The sequence below is a fragment of the Corticium candelabrum genome, chromosome 5 (assembly GCF_963422355.1).
Source record: "Corticium candelabrum chromosome 5, ooCorCand1.1, whole genome shotgun sequence".
NCBI classification, from domain to species: Eukaryota; Metazoa; Porifera; class Homoscleromorpha; order Homosclerophorida; family Plakinidae; genus Corticium; species Corticium candelabrum.
In genome coordinates, this window is record NC_085089.1 from 312909 (window position 1) to 331368 (window position 18460).

The following is an 18460-nucleotide window of genomic DNA, read 5'->3' on the forward strand; positions in this document are numbered from 1 at the left end:
AGATACTCTCTTTAGAATACGGCTCTACTTCTCTGTCATTTCTCGCACTCTAGAACGTCGGGCGCACGAGGCAGGGCACAGGTGACACGTGACTGGCTGCAATAGTTCGCGCACGCGCAAGGTTCTCTAACACGTGTCAGATGAAAGAATTGCTACAGAAATCTACATGCAGTTACCTAGTGAACATGCAGAGAGGAGAACGAAGAGGCAAAACACTGCAGGAATTCAATAATTATAAAATACAAATTCATATCAATTAATTATTTATTTATTTATATAGCCAAAAGCATGAAAGTAATGACAAACTATGTCAACATGATAGCTACTTTTGTGTAACTGTCGACCACTTGTTCTGTCTCTGGTTGACCTGCTTGGCCTCGTCCGTTCTTTCCAATCGTCAACACGTTGCCTGATCTGCGATGTCCAATACACAATCAACAACGTTAACACATCTCTGGCAATCAGTCAACTTCATGCACAACCTTGTGAGTAGAGCAGCATGACTGTCGCCGAGTGCTCCCCATTCAATATGCTCACACATTCTGATGACCGTCGGCAGGCACGTCTTATGCTAAACCGAATAACAAATCTAACATGTTCGTCATTTGACGTGCTGTTGTGTGTTGCTTGCCTGCTGCATGTGACCGAGTCCGATGCCTGACCAATAAGCCGTCCCATGGAGACTGACAAACAGACTTGTCTCTTGACTGGCAGCTACCATTTTGATATCAACACCCTACAATTATAACAACACATAAATGTTTGTAAAAATTATAACAATAGAAGACTATTAATTAAACGTGATGTGTTTCTGTCTGTCAACTGGTTTGCATTTTGTGTTGCTAATTGAGTACTTGCATATCTTGTTTGTATTTGACTGTGTTGCCTGTCTGTCAGTCTGTCCATGCGTCTGTCATCTATCTGTATCTGCCTACCTGCCTGCCTGCCTGCCTGCCTGCCTAACTGTTTGCCTGCCTGCCTGCCTGCCTGTCTAGCTGTCTGTCTGTCTGTCTGTCTGTCTGTCTGTCACATATATTTTCAAACATTCATCTATCATACAAAGAGTGCTAGGCAATGACATAATGTTTTAGGTGCTACAGTACACAGGAAAAAGCACTAAAAAACAGTAACAACTTAACTTAAAAGATAACCCAGGTCAGCCTAGTGGCTAAAGAACTGGGTTGAGTACTTAGCGCTACTTGTGTCTGTCTGTCTGTCTGTCTGTCTGTCTAAAAACATTTGTGTGTTTGTTTGTGTGTCTGTCTATTTGTCTGCCCACCCACATCCGGCACTGCATGCTATTCACATTGACATGTTTTAGTATAAGTCTGCTACTTCTCAACACTAAAACCAAAATTCTCTTGAGTGTCTCACTTCGAGAGCCTCAATGAATCGAGGCCGATTAGTATTTTCATAATTTCCCAAGGCAAGCGTACCGTCTGCTCCATAACCAAATGCATAACATCGACCTACACATAACAGACATATAAACACCAATAACACAAACACATCACACCAACACCAACCTTTACTATCAACACACAGTGTTTGTTTTGGTCCAGCAGCTGCATATACAATCTTCACATGCAACAAATCAGCAACAGTTTGTGGCTAAAAATCAAATTTATTAATATCAATAAATAATTGCTTTGAAAAGTGACAAACAGTGAATATGCTTCTGGTGCCACCGTGTCCCAGTTGACCGAATCCACCAAAACCGTGAGTCAATAGTTTGCCACAGTAGCTCACCAAAACTATAGAGAATGACCATTAGCTGTGACCATTTGTAGTGTGTGTGTGTGTGTGTGTGTGTGTGTGTGTGTGTGTGTGTGTGTGTGTGTGTGCGTGTGTGTGTGTGTGTGTGTGTGTGTGTGTGTGTGTGTGTGTGTGTGTGTGATGTTTACCATTGTGAGAAACTCCTGCATCAACATACATGATCCTCACTTTCTCGGGCAACTCAATGGGAAGGGGTGTCGACACTTGTCTGTTTCCATCACCTTGACCCAGTTGACCATTATCACCTTGACCAACACTATACACATATCCCTTCACAAACAACACACATCAAGACTAAATTCATAAATTGTAAAAACAGCCTTACAGCAGTGTCGACAAACAGTGTGTGGCAGCTTCCACACGAAACTTGCAACAGCTGGATGTGACTAAGATATTGAACGAGACACGGTTGGTTGTACACTCGTGTATCAGAGTGACCTGATGATTGCAAGTCACATAATGTATCAATAATGTTTCTATAATATATTACATGTGGCTTACCAAGTTGATTGTAACGACCGTCGCCAAATGTGAGTGCTAATCCTTGGTCCGTCACCACAGCACTGTGAGCACAACCAGCAGACACCTGCACATGCAATAAATAGTAATCAGTAACAATAATCCAAGCATCAATCACACACACACACACACACACACACACACACACACACACACACACACACACACACGCATGCACACATGCACATACACACACATGCAGACACACACACACACACACACACACACACACACACACACACACACACACACACACGCACACACACACATGCACACACACACACACACACACACACACACACACACAACTGAGAAATGACAAAGCAGACAAACAGAGAGAGAGAGAGAGACAGACAATAAAAAGCAAACGAGATGCGTATCCTGTTGTCTTACCTGCATAGGAATGCCAAACCCATCTTTGATACAGCTAGTAATATCAACAGGAGAGGATCTGTCCTCATTCACGCCTATTCCCAGTTGACCAAGACGGCCTCCTCCCCATGACACGACTTTACTGCAGCAACATGGACAAAGCAACAAAAATTTTTAGAATTCGTGATAACTCCAAACAACAGCATTGCAAGTGTGTGTGTGTGTGTGTGTGTGTGTGTGTGTGTGTGTGTGTGTGTGTGTGTGTGTGTGTGTGTGTGTGCGTGCACGCACACATGCATGTATTACCCCATTTGGTTGATCAATAAGTTCTGATATGATCCTGTAGCCAAAGCTGGCATTATTGACTCCAGATGATCAACAACCTGAAGCCTCTGCTTCCACGAAAAATCTAAACAAAGTCACATTCTACAGCTACCATTCGATTGCAACCTATTCAAACCACTCATTACTTTCATAAACTTTAAGACTTGCCAATCTCTTGTTTCTCAACTTTCTAACAATTACTCTAGCAGCAGTTTCAGTAAAAGAGCTTCCAATGCCTACCAACACAAAACGTTGGCCATTGCTTTTTACTTCAGGATGTTGTAACGTACAACAGAATCAAATTTCTTCAGGCTGCAATCAACTGGTGATAATTAAATTGGACATTAATTGTATAATCAAGCTATAATGTACTTACCATAGAAATAGAAATACAAAATATTTTAGTACAGTAAACCGATTTACTATTATTTCGTTTTGCTTGAATATCATGATTATGAGAAAAATTTCCTGAGCGTTTGGTTGACTAATAAAGACACACGATAGACAAGCAGACAAACATAAATAAATTATTTTATTCATTGCATGGTATAGACTCTAGTGCATATAGACAAAAAAGCAATTAATGGACATACATAAACAGACAAAACGTACAATCACACAGAAATAGAGACAGCAGACAAACAGACAGACAAACAGACGATGTGTTTAACAGACAGACAGACAAACAGACGATGTGTTTAACAGACAGACAGACAGACAGACAGAAAAGACTGACAGGGAGACAGAGAGACAGGGAGACAGACAGACAGAGAGACAGAGATACAGACAGAGAGACAGAGAGACAGAGAGACAGACAGACGGACAAACAGACAGAGAGACAGACAGACAGACAGAACTAAGTTTATTGTCAACAATCTGCACTACTACAACAATTACTGTTAAACGAAATGTTCTACCATAGTCCAAGACTATTGTTAATGTGTAAAACACTGAAGGTCTCTATCAATGACAACTAGAGAACACAAAACTGAAAAATGTCTGTCTGTCTTCTTGATAACATGGATGGATGGATGGATGGATGGATGGATGGATGGATGGATGGATGGACATCACGACGTGCATGGCCACCATAGAAGACGCCCAGCGCTGATGCGAGGTAAAGTTGCGTGCAATCCATGATGACAATGTTGATACAGAGAAGTAGACTATAAGGGTAGAAGAAGACATCACGACGTGCCAACAGACAGACAGACAGACAGACAGACAGACAGACAGACAGACAGACAGACTGTCAGACATGCAGTCAGACAGACAAACCCTATACACACGCACACACGTACGCAAGCACGCAAAGCTACGTCAAACAAATTACAAAGCTTGTAATGTATGTATGTATGCGTGTGTGTCCATACTCACCATCTGAATTTGCATGCTCATTTTCTTGTGTAGAATGAAACGCGTGACATGTCTGATCCAAGCTCACAAGGTCTCTCGCACTCAGACCAAACCTCGTCAGTATAAAGAAAAGCAATTCAGGCGGCAACAGCAGCAAATAGCAAACGTCGATCGCGTCATCACAACATTTCCTCGACTTCGACTTCTCCGCGCGCTGCTCGCCCTCACAACACTCCAACACTGTCATCACATACACACAAAATTTAATGATTGCACACCAACCATCCTGTCTTATCAAACAAATTATGCGCTCTGTGCACACTCCGAGTTATATAGTGTTGCTAATTACGATAACGAGCCTCTGATTGGATATAACGACTCACGTGACTATTACCAACTGTTACTATTTTCAGATCGTTGAGTCAGTTTACTAGTCACGTGACTGCTGACTTTGGGGAATCACATTTGCTCGTGCAAAAGGAAGTGAGGTGTTATGGATGACGGGCAACGCTATGATCCTGTCTTTAGTAAATTCCTTGCAAAAGCTGCTCTTGGTGTGAATGATCATGAAGGTGATCATGAAAGTGCAGATCTAGAGTGTGTGGTGACATGTGAAGAGGTGATCCACAAGCAAGGCTGGCTGTTACATGGATGCATGAGCAAAGAAGAATGCCAACGACTCATTGCTGTGTGTGAAGAGGTCGGGTTTCAGCAAGCCAAGGATTACTGCTTTCAATATCGCGATCGTTTCAATGATCGTATGATGAGTGACGATGAGCAGTTGGCCGACTTCTTGTGGAGAAGGGTGCAGGCTTATGTACCTCAATATGAAACCGACAGCAATGGCCATCAGTGGAGAGTGAAAGGACTGAATAGACGTTTCAGGATTTGTCGATATTTTAGTGGACATTACTTTGGTGCTCATATTGATGGAGAGTTTTATGCATCCGACAGAGAGAAGAGCTTCTATACATGCATGTTGTATTTGAATGACAAGGGACACGACTTCCAGGGTGGTGCGACACGATTTCTCGACATCAACGCAAGAAAGAAAGCAAAGTTTGACGTTGAGCCGAAAGCTGGACTTTGCATTGTTTTCTACCAGAAGTCACGTGATACGTATCATGAAGGATTGCAACTGACTGAAGGAACAAAATACATTCTGAGAACTGACGTCATGTATACAATGGAACTCTAACAATTTAGAAATATAATTAGTGAAATTAGTTATCTTTCTGTTTGTGCTTTCTGAGCAATTGTTCGAGTTCTTGTTGTGATTTTGTGCCTCCTTTCTTTCTGATTGCTGCAAGAAGTTTTGTTGGATCTTTGAGATTCTTTTCTTGGCTTTTCTGTTTTTGCGCTTTCCTTTGCTGACGGTAGTCTGCAATCATTTGAGGCATCTTCCTCATCTTTTCAGCAATCTGAGACAATCTGAAACCAATAGATATATGCACACACACACGCGCGCGATGTGAACAATCTAAAAAATTTAGTGACCTGACTCTACATATAAAAAAGTCAACAGTTTCCACCTTATTCAACCCTACTCTTGTACTTCTCTCACCCCATTCCACCCTTCTCCCCTATACCCGTCACTGCTGAGCGAAGTCGGTCCATTAAAAACCAAAATTCAATTTGACTATCTCCAACTTTAATACAAAGACTTACACACCTTTCTAAGACTATGCTTCAAAACTGGCACTTTAGTAATACAAACAACCTTATAAAAACAATCTCTACACATCCAATATTTGCAAGACATACATTTCCATTCTAACTAAAATGTTTCCATGTCTACAGTAGATACTCTCCACTCACTGATTCACTCCTCCACCGTGATCAATAAATACCACTTTTAACTTCCTACCTTTCCTCTCTCTCTCTTTCCCATTTGTGTCCCTTTGACGGCACGTCTTTGCTTCTGTCTCTGAGAGGTTTTTCTGGCCAATAGTAACCTGATGACACAAACTGCTTTCTCAAACGGGCATACTTTCTGCCACTAATCCTAGGCTTTTTCCACTGTCCATCTATGTATAAAGGCTTAGACAAGTCGATGATTTTCTTTACTGCATCCGCCAACTTTGGTCGAGACATCCGGGACGTCTAATTAGCCTTGGAGCTTCAACACCTCGCGCATTAATCTTTAATTTTTAACAATTAGTTAGTAATGCTAATACAATCAATTTTAATTTGTACAAATTAAAAGGAAGATGTCTTTTCGCTCTCTACAGTAACAATTTCTTAAAAATGTTTAGACAAAGAAATTGCTGTACAATTAATTAATCAAAGGTTGGCAAAGTGAGTCTCATTTTGACATCCTTTGCACAATTCTTCTCTCTCCACAGTCAAATGTGACAGCTCAACAAGCAAGACACACACATACATTGACTTATTATCCATCAACTGTCTGACATGTGACGCATTCATAGTGAATAGCAAATTGCTTCGTTAACTCAGACAATATTCAAAAACAATTCAAAACCGTTTCACAATGTGACAACAGCAAATGACATTGACGTCTAAGACTCTTCTATGAGTGTCTGTCTTCTACTTCTATTATGTACTAGGGTCTAGCGTACTCGAAAGAGAACTTTCCTCTGCATACGATGTTGCAGCTCTCCTCTCCTCAGCATAATGTGAATGACTGTTGTGATGGCTTTTTCAGAATATTTCTAAACAAACATAAGAATATCACATGCAAACACACACAACATGTAACATAGATGCGCGTAACATAGATGCGCGCGCATGTGTGTGTGTGTGTGTGTGTGTGTGTGTGTGTGTGTGCCCAGATGTAGTATGGCGACGCGTACGTTGTAACATCCTGTTTTCCTCTGAATGTATAATATCATGCTCTCTGGCTGGCTGCTTGGCTGGAAATTACTTCACAATGAGGCAGCACACCCGGTTTGCTGTGAGGGAATGTAAACACATGTCTCGAACAAAGAAACACTCGCATGTCACTCAAGCAGCTGTAATTGCCTCGAGCGCTTGCAACCTCGTAGCAAAGAAATCATCAACTGGTTGTAATGCCTGTGCTAAGCAAACCAGGTGGCTGACCGCACTGAGTGTTGCGGCAAGACGGAAACATGCCCGTATGACTTGGAAAGTCGGTTGTTGGAACATGAGAAGCCTACCGAGGTGTGTGTGTGTGTGTGTGTGTGTGTGTGTGTGTGTGTGTGTGTGTGTGTGTGTGTGTGTGTGTGTGTGTGTGTGTGTTACTATGTGACCAAACCTAGACATCCACATAACTTCAATACTGTGCACACATCAAACCTGTTTGAGAAAGTCCTGAATAATTCTTTGTTCAGAAACTTGAGATCCAATAGGAAATCGTTGCTTAAGCTGCCGCTCAACCCGACGAATTTCTTCCTGATCTTCAACCCGAGTAAAACCCTCAGCACCTATACACACAATCACCACTAATATTATATAATCAATACATACATATACTTTGCCAACATACCAGCAAGAGTTCCAGACATTGCTGCTTCTAGTGTTGACACCTGGAAGAGCCTCAATGCTTCATCAACATGACTTTCTGTCGCAAACGGACTGAGAGACATCTTTGCAAGTGACTCAGCAATACGAACGACAGCCTCAAGTTGTCTGAATAACAAACCAAATCCTTTTACGTCTATACCCACTTACGTCAAAAACATAAACAACAAACAAATAAACAAATAGATTAGACAAACACACAAAACAGACAAAAGGTAAGAATCAACAAAACTAAACAAGAGACAAACATATGCACACAAACTTAATTAAAACAAGTAAGCAACTATGATGCACATGTAACAACAAAATGAATACACACATAACTACACAAACGTCCATAAAACACTGATAACCATAATATGATAACAAGGTCCATCTTATCGTTCCTAACCTGACAGTAATTGGTATCATCGTCTTCTTCTCTGTGTCTCTTTCATGTTGTTTAGCTCCATTCCTCATCAACACGTATCTATTTTTCAGTTTGTCAGCAGCCTCAACTGACAATCGAGGTCCACATTTACTACAAATAAAAATCCACAAATCTAATACAAACTATAAATTAAAAAATAAGATTTTAACTAATACCACATGCAGTATAGGTGCAGATCTATTTTTCTATATAAAAATAAATATTGTTGTACTAATCGTCTGTCACCTTCTGCAATATGCAATCAACTTCTTGAGCACATTGATATCAATTTCTCCTGCAGGTTGACTCTCAACTGTCTGCGCTGCATTGAGATGCACCCGCATCACATGTTTAGCAAGAGTCTAGAACACAACATAAGGAAGAGAGAACACGATTCAGTAATCATAGAACAATAGAGTAACATTATCATACCATATCCCTGTCTTCATCGTGATGATCTTTGACTATGAAAATCATATCGAATCGAGACAAAATGGTTGGCATAAAGTCGACGTTCTATACCAACAATGTAACAAAAGAATGAGATACATGATGTCTGGCATGGTAGGTAGTAACTGTCATACAATTAAAGTGTGTGTGTGTGTGTGTGTGTGTGTGTGTGTGTGTGTGTGTGTGTGTGTGTGTGTGTGTGTGTGTGGTGCTGTAGCTCAATTGGTTAGAAAGTGCATTTGGAGAATGAAAACATCCGAGACCTTGCAGGGTTGCAGGTTCAAGTGGCGAGCTATGGCATAATTTCCTTAAGCAAGAAACTTACACACAATTGCTTCTCTTGACTCAGGAGTATAAATGAGTACCTGGTCATTGACTAGGGTAGACATGAGCTGACTTGGCATCATGCAAGTAGCATCATGCAGCAGATGGGTACTTGTGGGCCTTGGTGTCCAGTCCCAGAGCTGCGCCATAGTCAGTGCACCTGGTGGATTGTAGCACTGGCCCTAAGCCTCCAAGTAGCGCATGGAGGCCCTGTCTCTAGAGGCAGGGGAGCTATTTCCGCAACTGACCTTCGACTGACGTGGAGGGCTTGACATTTGTCCATTTGTTTTGTTTGTGTTTGTGTGTATGTGTGTGTGTGTGTGTGTGTGTGTGCGCGCGCACGCGTGCATGTGTCCACATGCTCATTACCGCTTCTCCCTTTGTATCATCCCAACGTCCAAACACTGAGTTAGCAGCAGCAAGAACAGAACAGCGTGAGTTCAACGTCGTCGTTATTCCAGCCTATCAAACACATCACACAAACAGCCAGTCAACCACACAGCAATCGCACAAAGCATGTGCACATCGTGTGACCTTCGCAATCGATATTGTCTGCTGCTCCATAGCCTCGTGAATAGCCACGCGATCGTTTTCTCTCATTTTGTCAAACTCATCAATGCAAACCACACCCCCATCTGCCAACACCATCGCACCACCTTCCATCACAAAATTTCTCTACAAGAAAGAAAAATATACATCAAATTCTTGCTATTTGTGAAATCAACTTAAAAATAAACAATAAAAACTTACCGTTGATGCATCTCTTATCACTGATGCTGTCAACCCTGCTGCACTGCTTCCTTTCCCAGATGTGTACACACCAACTGGAGATGCCTTTTCAACAAACTTCAAGAGTTGACTTTTAGCTGTTCCTGGATCTCCCAGTAGTAGCATGTTGATATCACCACGTCGTGTGAGACCATCAGGAAGACGCTTACGAGACCCACCAAACAACAACGCAGCAATGGCCTTCTTGATATCTAAAAACAAGTTCAAAATGTATTGTGAGATGCATCCCTCCAATACAATAGTCTAGTGTATTGTGAGATACATCCCTCCAATACAATAGAAACTCATGACATCCGATCAATACCTTTGCTTCCATAAATAGAAGGAGCTATGCTTGCAGCAATTGTCTCATAAATGTCTGGATGAGCAGTCAAGCTACGAAACTCAGCTTCCTCCTGTGAAGTAACCGGAGCATCACTACTTCTGCCTGAACCTTCACTCTCAACAGAGATTCCAACGACACGAAGATATGGACGACGAATTCCAACAGATATTCGATCACGACCCTACGTGTACACACACAGACTATTATCAAAGCTTGAACAATTGACGAGACAACATGACAGAGACTCGTGATGATTTTATTCCTCTCCGAATGGAGTAGACACCAATGACCGTCACACGATTGCCAGGCACTACTTGATCCACAAGATATCTGATATGTTGAACACTGAAGTAAGACGAGAATGTCTGTCTGTATGTGCGTATCGTATTACCTGTCCACATACAGTTGCATGTGTCTAGGCATCTCACCGTTAGGAACAGAGTCGGGACTTTCTTGAAGTTTTAGTACCTGCACAGAAGCCGCACACCACATCAAGAACTACAATACAAGGAACAAAAGTAAACAATGCACAGACAGACAAATAAACAAACAAATAGATAAACATACAAAAAGACAAACAAACAAATATAAAAAATTAACAAACAAACACTCAGACACACGACGGATACTCTGTAGTAGATAGTAAAAATAACACATAAAAATCCATTGTTACTGCACATTATATGACTTATGTACCTGAAAGTCTACACACTTGCATTTATCTGGAACAATATAGAATGAATCAACTGGGCACTTTGGTTGGCCAGCAGTCTCACTAAGCAAACATCAAACAATAAATATTGATGACTCATAGTATGCACGTGCACATACTGAACACACACACACACACACACACACACACACACACACACACACACACACACACACACACACACACACACACACACAAACTGAACACACACACACACACACACACACACACACACACACACACACACACAAACTGAACACACACACACACACACACACACACACACACACACACCGCACACACAAACTGAACACACACACACACACACACACACACACACACACACACACACACACACACACACACCACACACACAAACTGAACACACACACACACACACACACACACACACACACACACACACACTGGTAATCTCATTATTCAATAACTCTGACTTTGGGCATCTCCTTGGTATTGCATATCCCTCCAATCCCGGCTTGATTGCAATGTTTGGTAGAAAGTTTCTGCAACTGCGACACTGAAGTGTGATTCTTGTAGCTTTAGCACGAATTCCAGATGCACTGATGATGATACCGGACACTTTGACAAGATGAGCCATGTGATCAGACTAAATACATTACAAGACAGACATTCATAGCAAGCAGACAACAAAAACAGAATGGAACAATTAAAACAATCTGACGTGTACACATACAACCCAATATGACAACAACATCAGAATCTCTCTTACACACCCATAGCAACAGACAACTAAACAGTGAAGAAACAAAGACAGACTGACAGATAAACAGACAGACAAACAGACAGACAGACAAACAGACAAACAGACAGACAGACAAACAAACAGATAAACAAACAGAAAGACAGACACAGAAAACCAGACAAACAAACAAACAAACAGACAGATAAACAAACAAACAGACAGATAAACAAACAAACAAACAAACAGACAGATAAACAAACAGAAAGACAGACACAGAAAACCAGACAAATAGACAAGCAAAGAGACATACAGACAGACAAACGAGCAACCTATTTAGTTACTACACAATCATTTTCTGATATCAACTCTCACCTTCAGCTCTCTCACATGCTGAACGGAAGCATCTGATTTTAGCATCACTTGAATATCCTGAACATCCTCCTCACCTACAGGCCGAGGCCTCGTGATTTCATCAGCAACCTCACGAGCAGAATTTTCAAACTAAAAACAGAATATTTAATATTAACAAAAAACAAAAATTAATAAAAATATTTAATATTAATTAACTAGCAAATAAATTTCAATAAAAATATTAACTAAAAATAAATTTATTATATTAAAATATTTAATATCAACTAAATATAAATTAATAAATTAACTAAAAAATAAATTCTAACAATAAAATATTAACTAAAAATATATTGAAATATTTAATATCAACTAAATATAAATTAATAAATTAACTAAAAAATAAATTCTAAAAATAAAATATTTAATATCAATTAGAAATACATTTTCAATAATAAAATTTAGAACTAAATATTTGATTACCAGTGGTAAGTATTCCGCTGGTTGCCTGTTCAATCTTTCACCGAGATCCTCATCGAATGCGCTCACATCCTGCAAACCGACGTCAAGCCTAAAGCGCGCTAAGTTGTAATTTCGCTTCAGCTGTTCCCTGCAAGAAACGTTACAAACGACGTGACGATACGACACACTGCCAAACACTGTCTGCTATTCTTGCCTGTATTTAAATGTATGTTGCTCGTCTACGAAGTTACGAATGAAATCTGCGAAACGGTGCTGATATGCTGATCGTCTGTCCTCTGATTCGTTGTCTTCATGTTGTTCTGAGCCGAGAGGATCACTAAAGAAGATGCCCGGGTCGTCAAAGCCTGGTTCTGCCATTGACAAGAGCAGCTTCACACCCACCAAAGAAGTTCCCGCGAAATCGACAAGCGATGTGATCTGATAGGCTTAAAGGTAAATCACGTGATAGCGGTAATTAGGTCGCAACCGTATGTCGGGAGCGCAAGGCAAACATGCCCACGTGTTTTTAATGATTTCAAACATTAGGCATAAACAACATGTACGTACGTGTACGTACATAATACTGATGCACATTTCTATAGTTTGTCAACTTTTATGTTTTGTACACACAAAATCCATTAGAATCTCTTGGTTCTTTGGTTGTCTTCTTGCATTTTGTGATAACACAACTAACTCTAACCCTAATCTCTAGCCTTAACCCTAACCCGTAACCCCAAGCCCAAGCCCTTGCCTAACAGTATGCCTAGATGGGTTTCATCCATGTGTTGGGTGGGTTCCAAGTAGGGTGACTCTGTGTGTATGGTAAAAAAGTTTTACAAACATGTTACACTGGAGGTGATGTTCAGGTGTTGGGTTATAGTTAATTAAGTAGGGTCTGTTTTGGTAATATGCCTAGGTCACTCAAAGAATATGTTAATTTTGGTCACCGGCCGAGTGATTTTTTGTCTCAGATCACAAAAAAATTATTATTATGCATGTGCAGTACAATCACTGGATACTGTGTGTGTGTGTGTGTGTGTGTGTGTGTGTGTGTGTGTGTGTGTGTGTGTGTGTGTGTGTGTGTTTGTGCTGCATGTCGAAAGAAAGAGTGAAGAAGTATGAGAAATAGTAAAAACTTTACTTCATTATTGCTGTACTTGTGTTTGTTTATCTTTGGTAAAGGTATGGAAACAATGAAGTCAAATCGTGTTAATAGATTTGAAATGGACCAAAATTGTCTTCAGAGTTAATACAATAAAAATCTATTTGGTAGGCATAACATTAATGTAAGAATAGTAAATACCCACCGAATCAAATTTTGACCAGAAACAAAGAGATTTGTTGAGTGGACTTGCCTTACCTTCCCTAACCCCTAATCCATACCCCTAACCCCTAATCCATACCTCTAACCCCTAATCCATACTCCTAACCCCTAATCTCTAACCCTAATTAGTAACCCCTACCCAACCCTAACTACCCCTACCCCCTACCCTAACCCTACCCCCTACCCTACCCTCTACCCCCTACCCTAACCTACCCCCTACCCTAAACCTACTACCCCCTACCCTACTACCCCCTATCCTACCCCTACCCTACCTACCCCCTATCCTACCCCTACCCTACCTACCCCCTACCCCTTCTTTTAACCATTTCCTTACCTTTGAACACTATTAGTTGTAGACCCAGCATGCACTTCACGCAACTCAAGTTTTCAAATGTTTCACATTAGATATAGACATACAAGCTAATGCAAAATCTACATTTGATATTGTGTAGCATGCAATGTGACGTCTCACCAAACTATTGACTGTACTATTATTACAAAACGACTCTCTGGCTATCACTAGCCAAGCCAACAGTCGGTCTATACAATGTTGAGTTTCGTAGCGATCAGAACTCTGAAGCATTGATCAAACGATGTGAACACACACAATCCCTCCTGACACACATGCAAACAACCGTGAGATTGGATTATGACCAAGTGTAAAGATACATAAGATGACTTACTTTGTCTGCATTCCAATCAAAGCTGCTGATTGGTTGTGTAGTGATCGTCGCGTTCTGCAGCATGTCAAGAGAACCAACGACACCCTCTGACACTCCATCGCCGTCCGTTTTCACTCTCTTTTCAGGATACGAACTGCATGCAAAACAACTCATTCACCCTTAGTACAATTTATTAATAGCATCAACAATAATCGTTAGACTTAGTTGTTCAATGTTTCATTCACAAACACTTGGGTGCGTTTCCACAACTAATCTGGTTGAGTTTGTGCACCTCTATCGCATTTCTTTATCTCCACAAGCTAATCCGGTTGAGCTCACCCAAACTCCATAAACTAATCCAGCAAGGTGGGATTTTGTGGAAATAGGCGTGGCCAATTAGTACATGCGTGCGGAAATGAAGCAGAGGAAGTAGTAGCAACAGTTTCGTGTCGTTAAACAACAAAACAAACACAGAAGCTGCAAATGCAGCCATAGACATGCAAAAGGCGAGATTGATCCATTTCGCACTACTAACACAATGCACATGCTCATGTCTAGTTACATGTTTCTTTAGTCCACACTAAAGCGATTCCACTGGAATACTTCCGGTTAATCCAGTAGAGCTCAACCGGATTAACTTGTAGAAATTTAAAGACACCTTGGTTTGCAAATCAATTTCCATAACCTTGTGTGTGCCGTGTGCTGTGTGTGTGTGCTGTGTGTGTGTGTGTGTGTGTGTGTGTGTGTGTGTGTGTGTGTGTGTGTGTGTGTGTGTACACATGAGTACAAGAGCTCACTATTTCCATAGATTGAGTGTCCCATTTCCTCCTGTTGTCATGAAAATGTCTCTATTTTGAGGAAGATGTCTGACACACCAAATAGTTGATTTATGAGCCTAACAACCAAACAAGCACAACAACAATATCAAACATTCTACGCAGTCTACACAAACAACTAATTTACCACAAATTCCAATTTGTTTTGCTGACCTTTTCTGTAAGACATGGGAAGCCTTTCTTCGGATGTTGAGTTCGAGTGTCAAATACATAAAACTTGGCGCCCAATGACGTGGCAACTAGTTTGTTCATACGAATGTCTTTACGATCAAACTCAAGAGAACATACCTACAGGATGGAAACATAACAAAGTCATGTTATGATGTTGTGTTAACAGACTGAAAGTAAGAAACATGAGAAAATAAAAACACAAAAACCAACAGACAAACACACAGACCAACTGACAAACAAACAAACAAACAAACAGATAGACAACAAACAAACAGCTTAATAGACAAACACACACACAAACTGGCAGGTAAACAACAAGCAAACAAACAAATAGTCAAACAAACATGAGCAAACAAACAGACAAACATGTGTAACCAACGATAAATGACAAACACACTAACAAACTGAAAGAAACAAACAAACAACAAAACAGAAAGACAAACAAAACAAAACAGACAAACAAATTAAGAAGAACCAAACAGATAAATAGACAAACAGACAGACAAACAAATAAACAAATAAGTAAACAAACAAGACAATAAATTGACAAACAAACAAACAAACCAACAGAAAAGATCAATTGGCAAACAAACAAATTAACAAAAACAAATGGATCAATGACAAACAAACTGAAACAAATAAACAAACAGACAGACAAAATAAGCAAACAAACAGACAGACAAAATAAGCAAACAGACAATAAAGTGACAAACAAACAAACAAACAGAAAGACCAATTGACAAACAAACAAATTAACAAGAAACAAACAGATAAATAGACAAACAAAAACCAAACAAACAGACAAACAAAAACTAAGCAAACAAACAGACAAACATATGCACCAGATGATAAATTGACAAACAAACAGACAGACATGCAACCAGAGGATAAATTGACAAACAAACAAAACAGAAAAACAGCAAAGAAACAAATTAATTAACAAGAAACAAACAAACAGACAAACAAACAGAAAACAAATAAACAAACAAACAACAAATAAACAAACAAAAATAAGCAAACAGACAAACAAACATGCAACCACATGATAAATTGACTAACAAACAGAATAGAAACAAATAAACCAAACAAACTGATGAACAACAAGCAACTACTAGTAGTTAACCAAAAACATACACAAAAGCCCAAAACATAGCATGTTAGACTAACTCCATTCTTGACATTCTCCTCCCATCGTAGGGACATTGTGCGAAGATCAAACATCTTGATGTCTCCGTTATCATAGCCAGCAGCAACACAACGCTCAGAATTGTTATATGAATTTCCTACCAACAACAGACAACCACAAATACAACATGCAAACAAACTTGCCAAATAAGGCTATGATACTACAGCTGTTCACTCATGTAATGCACATAATGTACTCTAGTTGTTTACTCATTATTGTCTATTCTGATAATGTTAGTAACAAGTCTTAGTGAATTATCTGTTCAAAGTGAAACACATCAACTCTACTGGCACAATGGGTTTGTGTTGAGAAGTACAAGATAAATGCACCATGAAACACAAAGTGTGTGTGTGTTACGTGTGTGTTTGTTTGTTTGTTTGGTGTTTGTTTGTTTGTTTGTGTGTGTGTGTGTGTGTGTGTGTGTGTGTGTGTGTGTGCTGTGTGTGTGTGTGCATGTGTTGTGTGTGTGTGTGTTTGTGTGTTGTGTGTGTGTGTGTGTGTGTTTGTGTGTGTGTGTGTGTGTGTGTGTGTTGCTGTGTGTGTGTGTCGCTGTGTGTGTGCACGCACAAGTACACGCATGTAAATACTACACTAAACTTGCAACCATGTGTTGCTCACCAAATGCTACTGTCCAACAGTCTCTTCGCTGTTCGCCTTCTGCTGGTTCCATGCAAGCAACTGGATCGTCTTTCTGTCTGACATCCCATACTTTCACTGATCCTTCACACAAAATTTGCAATAGTATCAAATACTCATACAGCACACAATGAGTTTGACATTTAGCGATCTCTGTATACAAACATGCATTTGTCTACATCATTCTATATACAGCCGAGTGACTGTATTGGAAATAAACTGTTTGGAAACAAACTAATATTCCTCTCAAACGGCACATACTTGATTAGCTTGTGTGTCTGTCTTTACCATAAGTTACACTTGCAACAAACAAAGTTACTGTAGTGCTAGTAGTCTCTTCTACTAATTCTTTTAAACACTAATGAGTAGCTGCCATAAATGATACTAAACGTGTAAATTACAGTAATGCAAAAGTACCAAGATAACAAACACATTTTTTCAAGGCTTTGAAAGTTATTCTTTTCAAACTCCAAACGTTTCAAAATGAACAATATTGAAATTAATGTTAGTGGCAGTATGATATAATGAGATTTGAAGTTTGTCAAATAAATGTAGTCACGATACAATGTAACTGTTTCTTGTTAATCCTTTATCAAGCAGACAATGCAAAGTCAAAGTCACTAAAACATACAAACAAACACACACACATGCATGCACGCCACACGCGTGCACGCGCACGCACACACATACACACACACACACACACACACACACACCATCTCTGCTTCCTGTCACTATTTCCGGTGCTCCTCCTCCAATCCCCAACCCTCCACATCCGTCAATTGAATTCACAATCTCTGAATGACTCTTCACAGAATACACTGGCATATCCACTTTCTCCAAGTCCCTTCATCGACACACGTGTCTACTAGCAGTCACACCCATTCATTGCCGTGACTATATCTCTCACCACACCATCATGTGACCAGCAAAATCTCCCGTTGCTAGATGACGTTCTTGAATAGTTCCCGCGCCAAATGTGCCGCATTTGAATGGCGACCGTTTTTCAGCCTAGAGTAAAAAATAACTACCAATGACTTACAGCTATCTGTGAAACACATCACTTCTTTCAAAATGTTCGCATCTCCTCGTGTTAGTTCGTAGATCTGTAGAGCTCCCGTTCCACGAGGATGAGAACCAAGCACAACAAACCTGGCACTGTGAGGTATCCACCGCGTGTCGTAAAGCGTGAAATTCAGCGACTTGTGAGCGTGAGTGATAAGCTGTGGTTTCTGCAACAGGTCCATACTGCGC

At 40.2% G+C, this 18460-nt stretch overlaps 5 protein-coding genes across 7 annotated transcripts; 1 reads left to right on the top strand and 4 right to left on the bottom strand.

Moving 5' to 3' along the window:
* Positions 1-224: 224 nt before the first annotated feature.
* Positions 225-4683, bottom strand: LOC134179509 (uncharacterized). 3 transcript variants are annotated; one of them, XM_062646428.1, is made up of 14 exons: positions 4369-4508; positions 3282-4157; positions 3138-3227; positions 2974-3076; positions 2689-2809; positions 2278-2362; positions 2102-2214; positions 1905-2046; positions 1666-1754; positions 1527-1611; positions 1375-1469; positions 632-736; positions 483-571; positions 225-414 (listed from the first exon to the last, which is right to left on the bottom strand). In XM_062646428.1, the coding sequence occupies exons 4-14, from the start codon at positions 3024-3026 to the stop codon at positions 306-308; spliced, it is 1086 nt and encodes a 361-aa protein (XP_062502412.1). In that variant the 5' UTR covers positions 3027-3076; positions 3138-3227; positions 3282-4157; positions 4369-4508; the 3' UTR covers positions 225-305. The 3 variants fall into 3 exon arrangements, with proteins under 3 accessions (XP_062502412.1, XP_062502410.1, XP_062502411.1); XM_062646426.1 differs by lacking the exon at positions 3282-4157 and having other exon boundaries at positions 4369-4683; XM_062646427.1 differs by having other exon boundaries at positions 3138-4157.
* A 114-nt stretch (positions 4684-4797) lies between these two features.
* On the top strand, positions 4798-5676 carry LOC134180028 (uncharacterized). Its single transcript, XM_062647091.1, has one exon. It carries the CDS (start codon positions 4841-4843, stop codon positions 5543-5545), a length of 705 nt encoding a protein of 234 aa, XP_062503075.1. The 5' UTR covers positions 4798-4840; the 3' UTR covers positions 5546-5676.
* LOC134180029 (uncharacterized) lies at positions 5571-6442 on the bottom strand. The gene is made up of 2 exons (XM_062647093.1): positions 6215-6442; positions 5571-5778 (listed from the first exon to the last, which is right to left on the bottom strand). Exons 1-2 carry the CDS (start codon positions 6439-6441, stop codon positions 5571-5573), a joined length of 435 nt encoding a protein of 144 aa, XP_062503077.1. The 5' UTR covers position 6442.
* A 229-nt stretch (positions 6443-6671) lies between these two features.
* Positions 6672-12817, bottom strand: LOC134179508 (DNA replication licensing factor mcm5-like). Its single transcript, XM_062646425.1, has 17 exons — positions 12606-12817; positions 12413-12539; positions 11954-12082; positions 11313-11485; positions 10842-10920; positions 10537-10613; positions 10391-10475; positions 10125-10326; positions 9782-10011; positions 9566-9706; positions 9401-9493; positions 8690-8773; positions 8504-8619; positions 8240-8368; positions 7814-7956; positions 7624-7751; positions 6672-7019 (listed from the first exon to the last, which is right to left on the bottom strand). The coding sequence occupies exons 1-17, from the start codon at positions 12767-12769 to the stop codon at positions 6918-6920; spliced, it is 2202 nt and encodes a 733-aa protein (XP_062502409.1). The 5' UTR covers positions 12770-12817; the 3' UTR covers positions 6672-6917.
* Positions 12818-14114: 1297 nt separating this feature from the next.
* On the bottom strand, positions 14115-18453 carry LOC134179878 (dynein axonemal assembly factor 10-like). The gene is made up of 9 exons (XM_062646886.1): positions 18271-18453; positions 18117-18217; positions 17923-18053; positions 17189-17290; positions 16552-16667; positions 15367-15501; positions 15175-15272; positions 14399-14531; positions 14115-14330 (listed from the first exon to the last, which is right to left on the bottom strand). The coding sequence occupies exons 1-9, from the start codon at positions 18451-18453 to the stop codon at positions 14256-14258; spliced, it is 1074 nt and encodes a 357-aa protein (XP_062502870.1). The 3' UTR covers positions 14115-14255.
* Between the last annotated feature and the right edge of the window lie 7 nt (positions 18454-18460).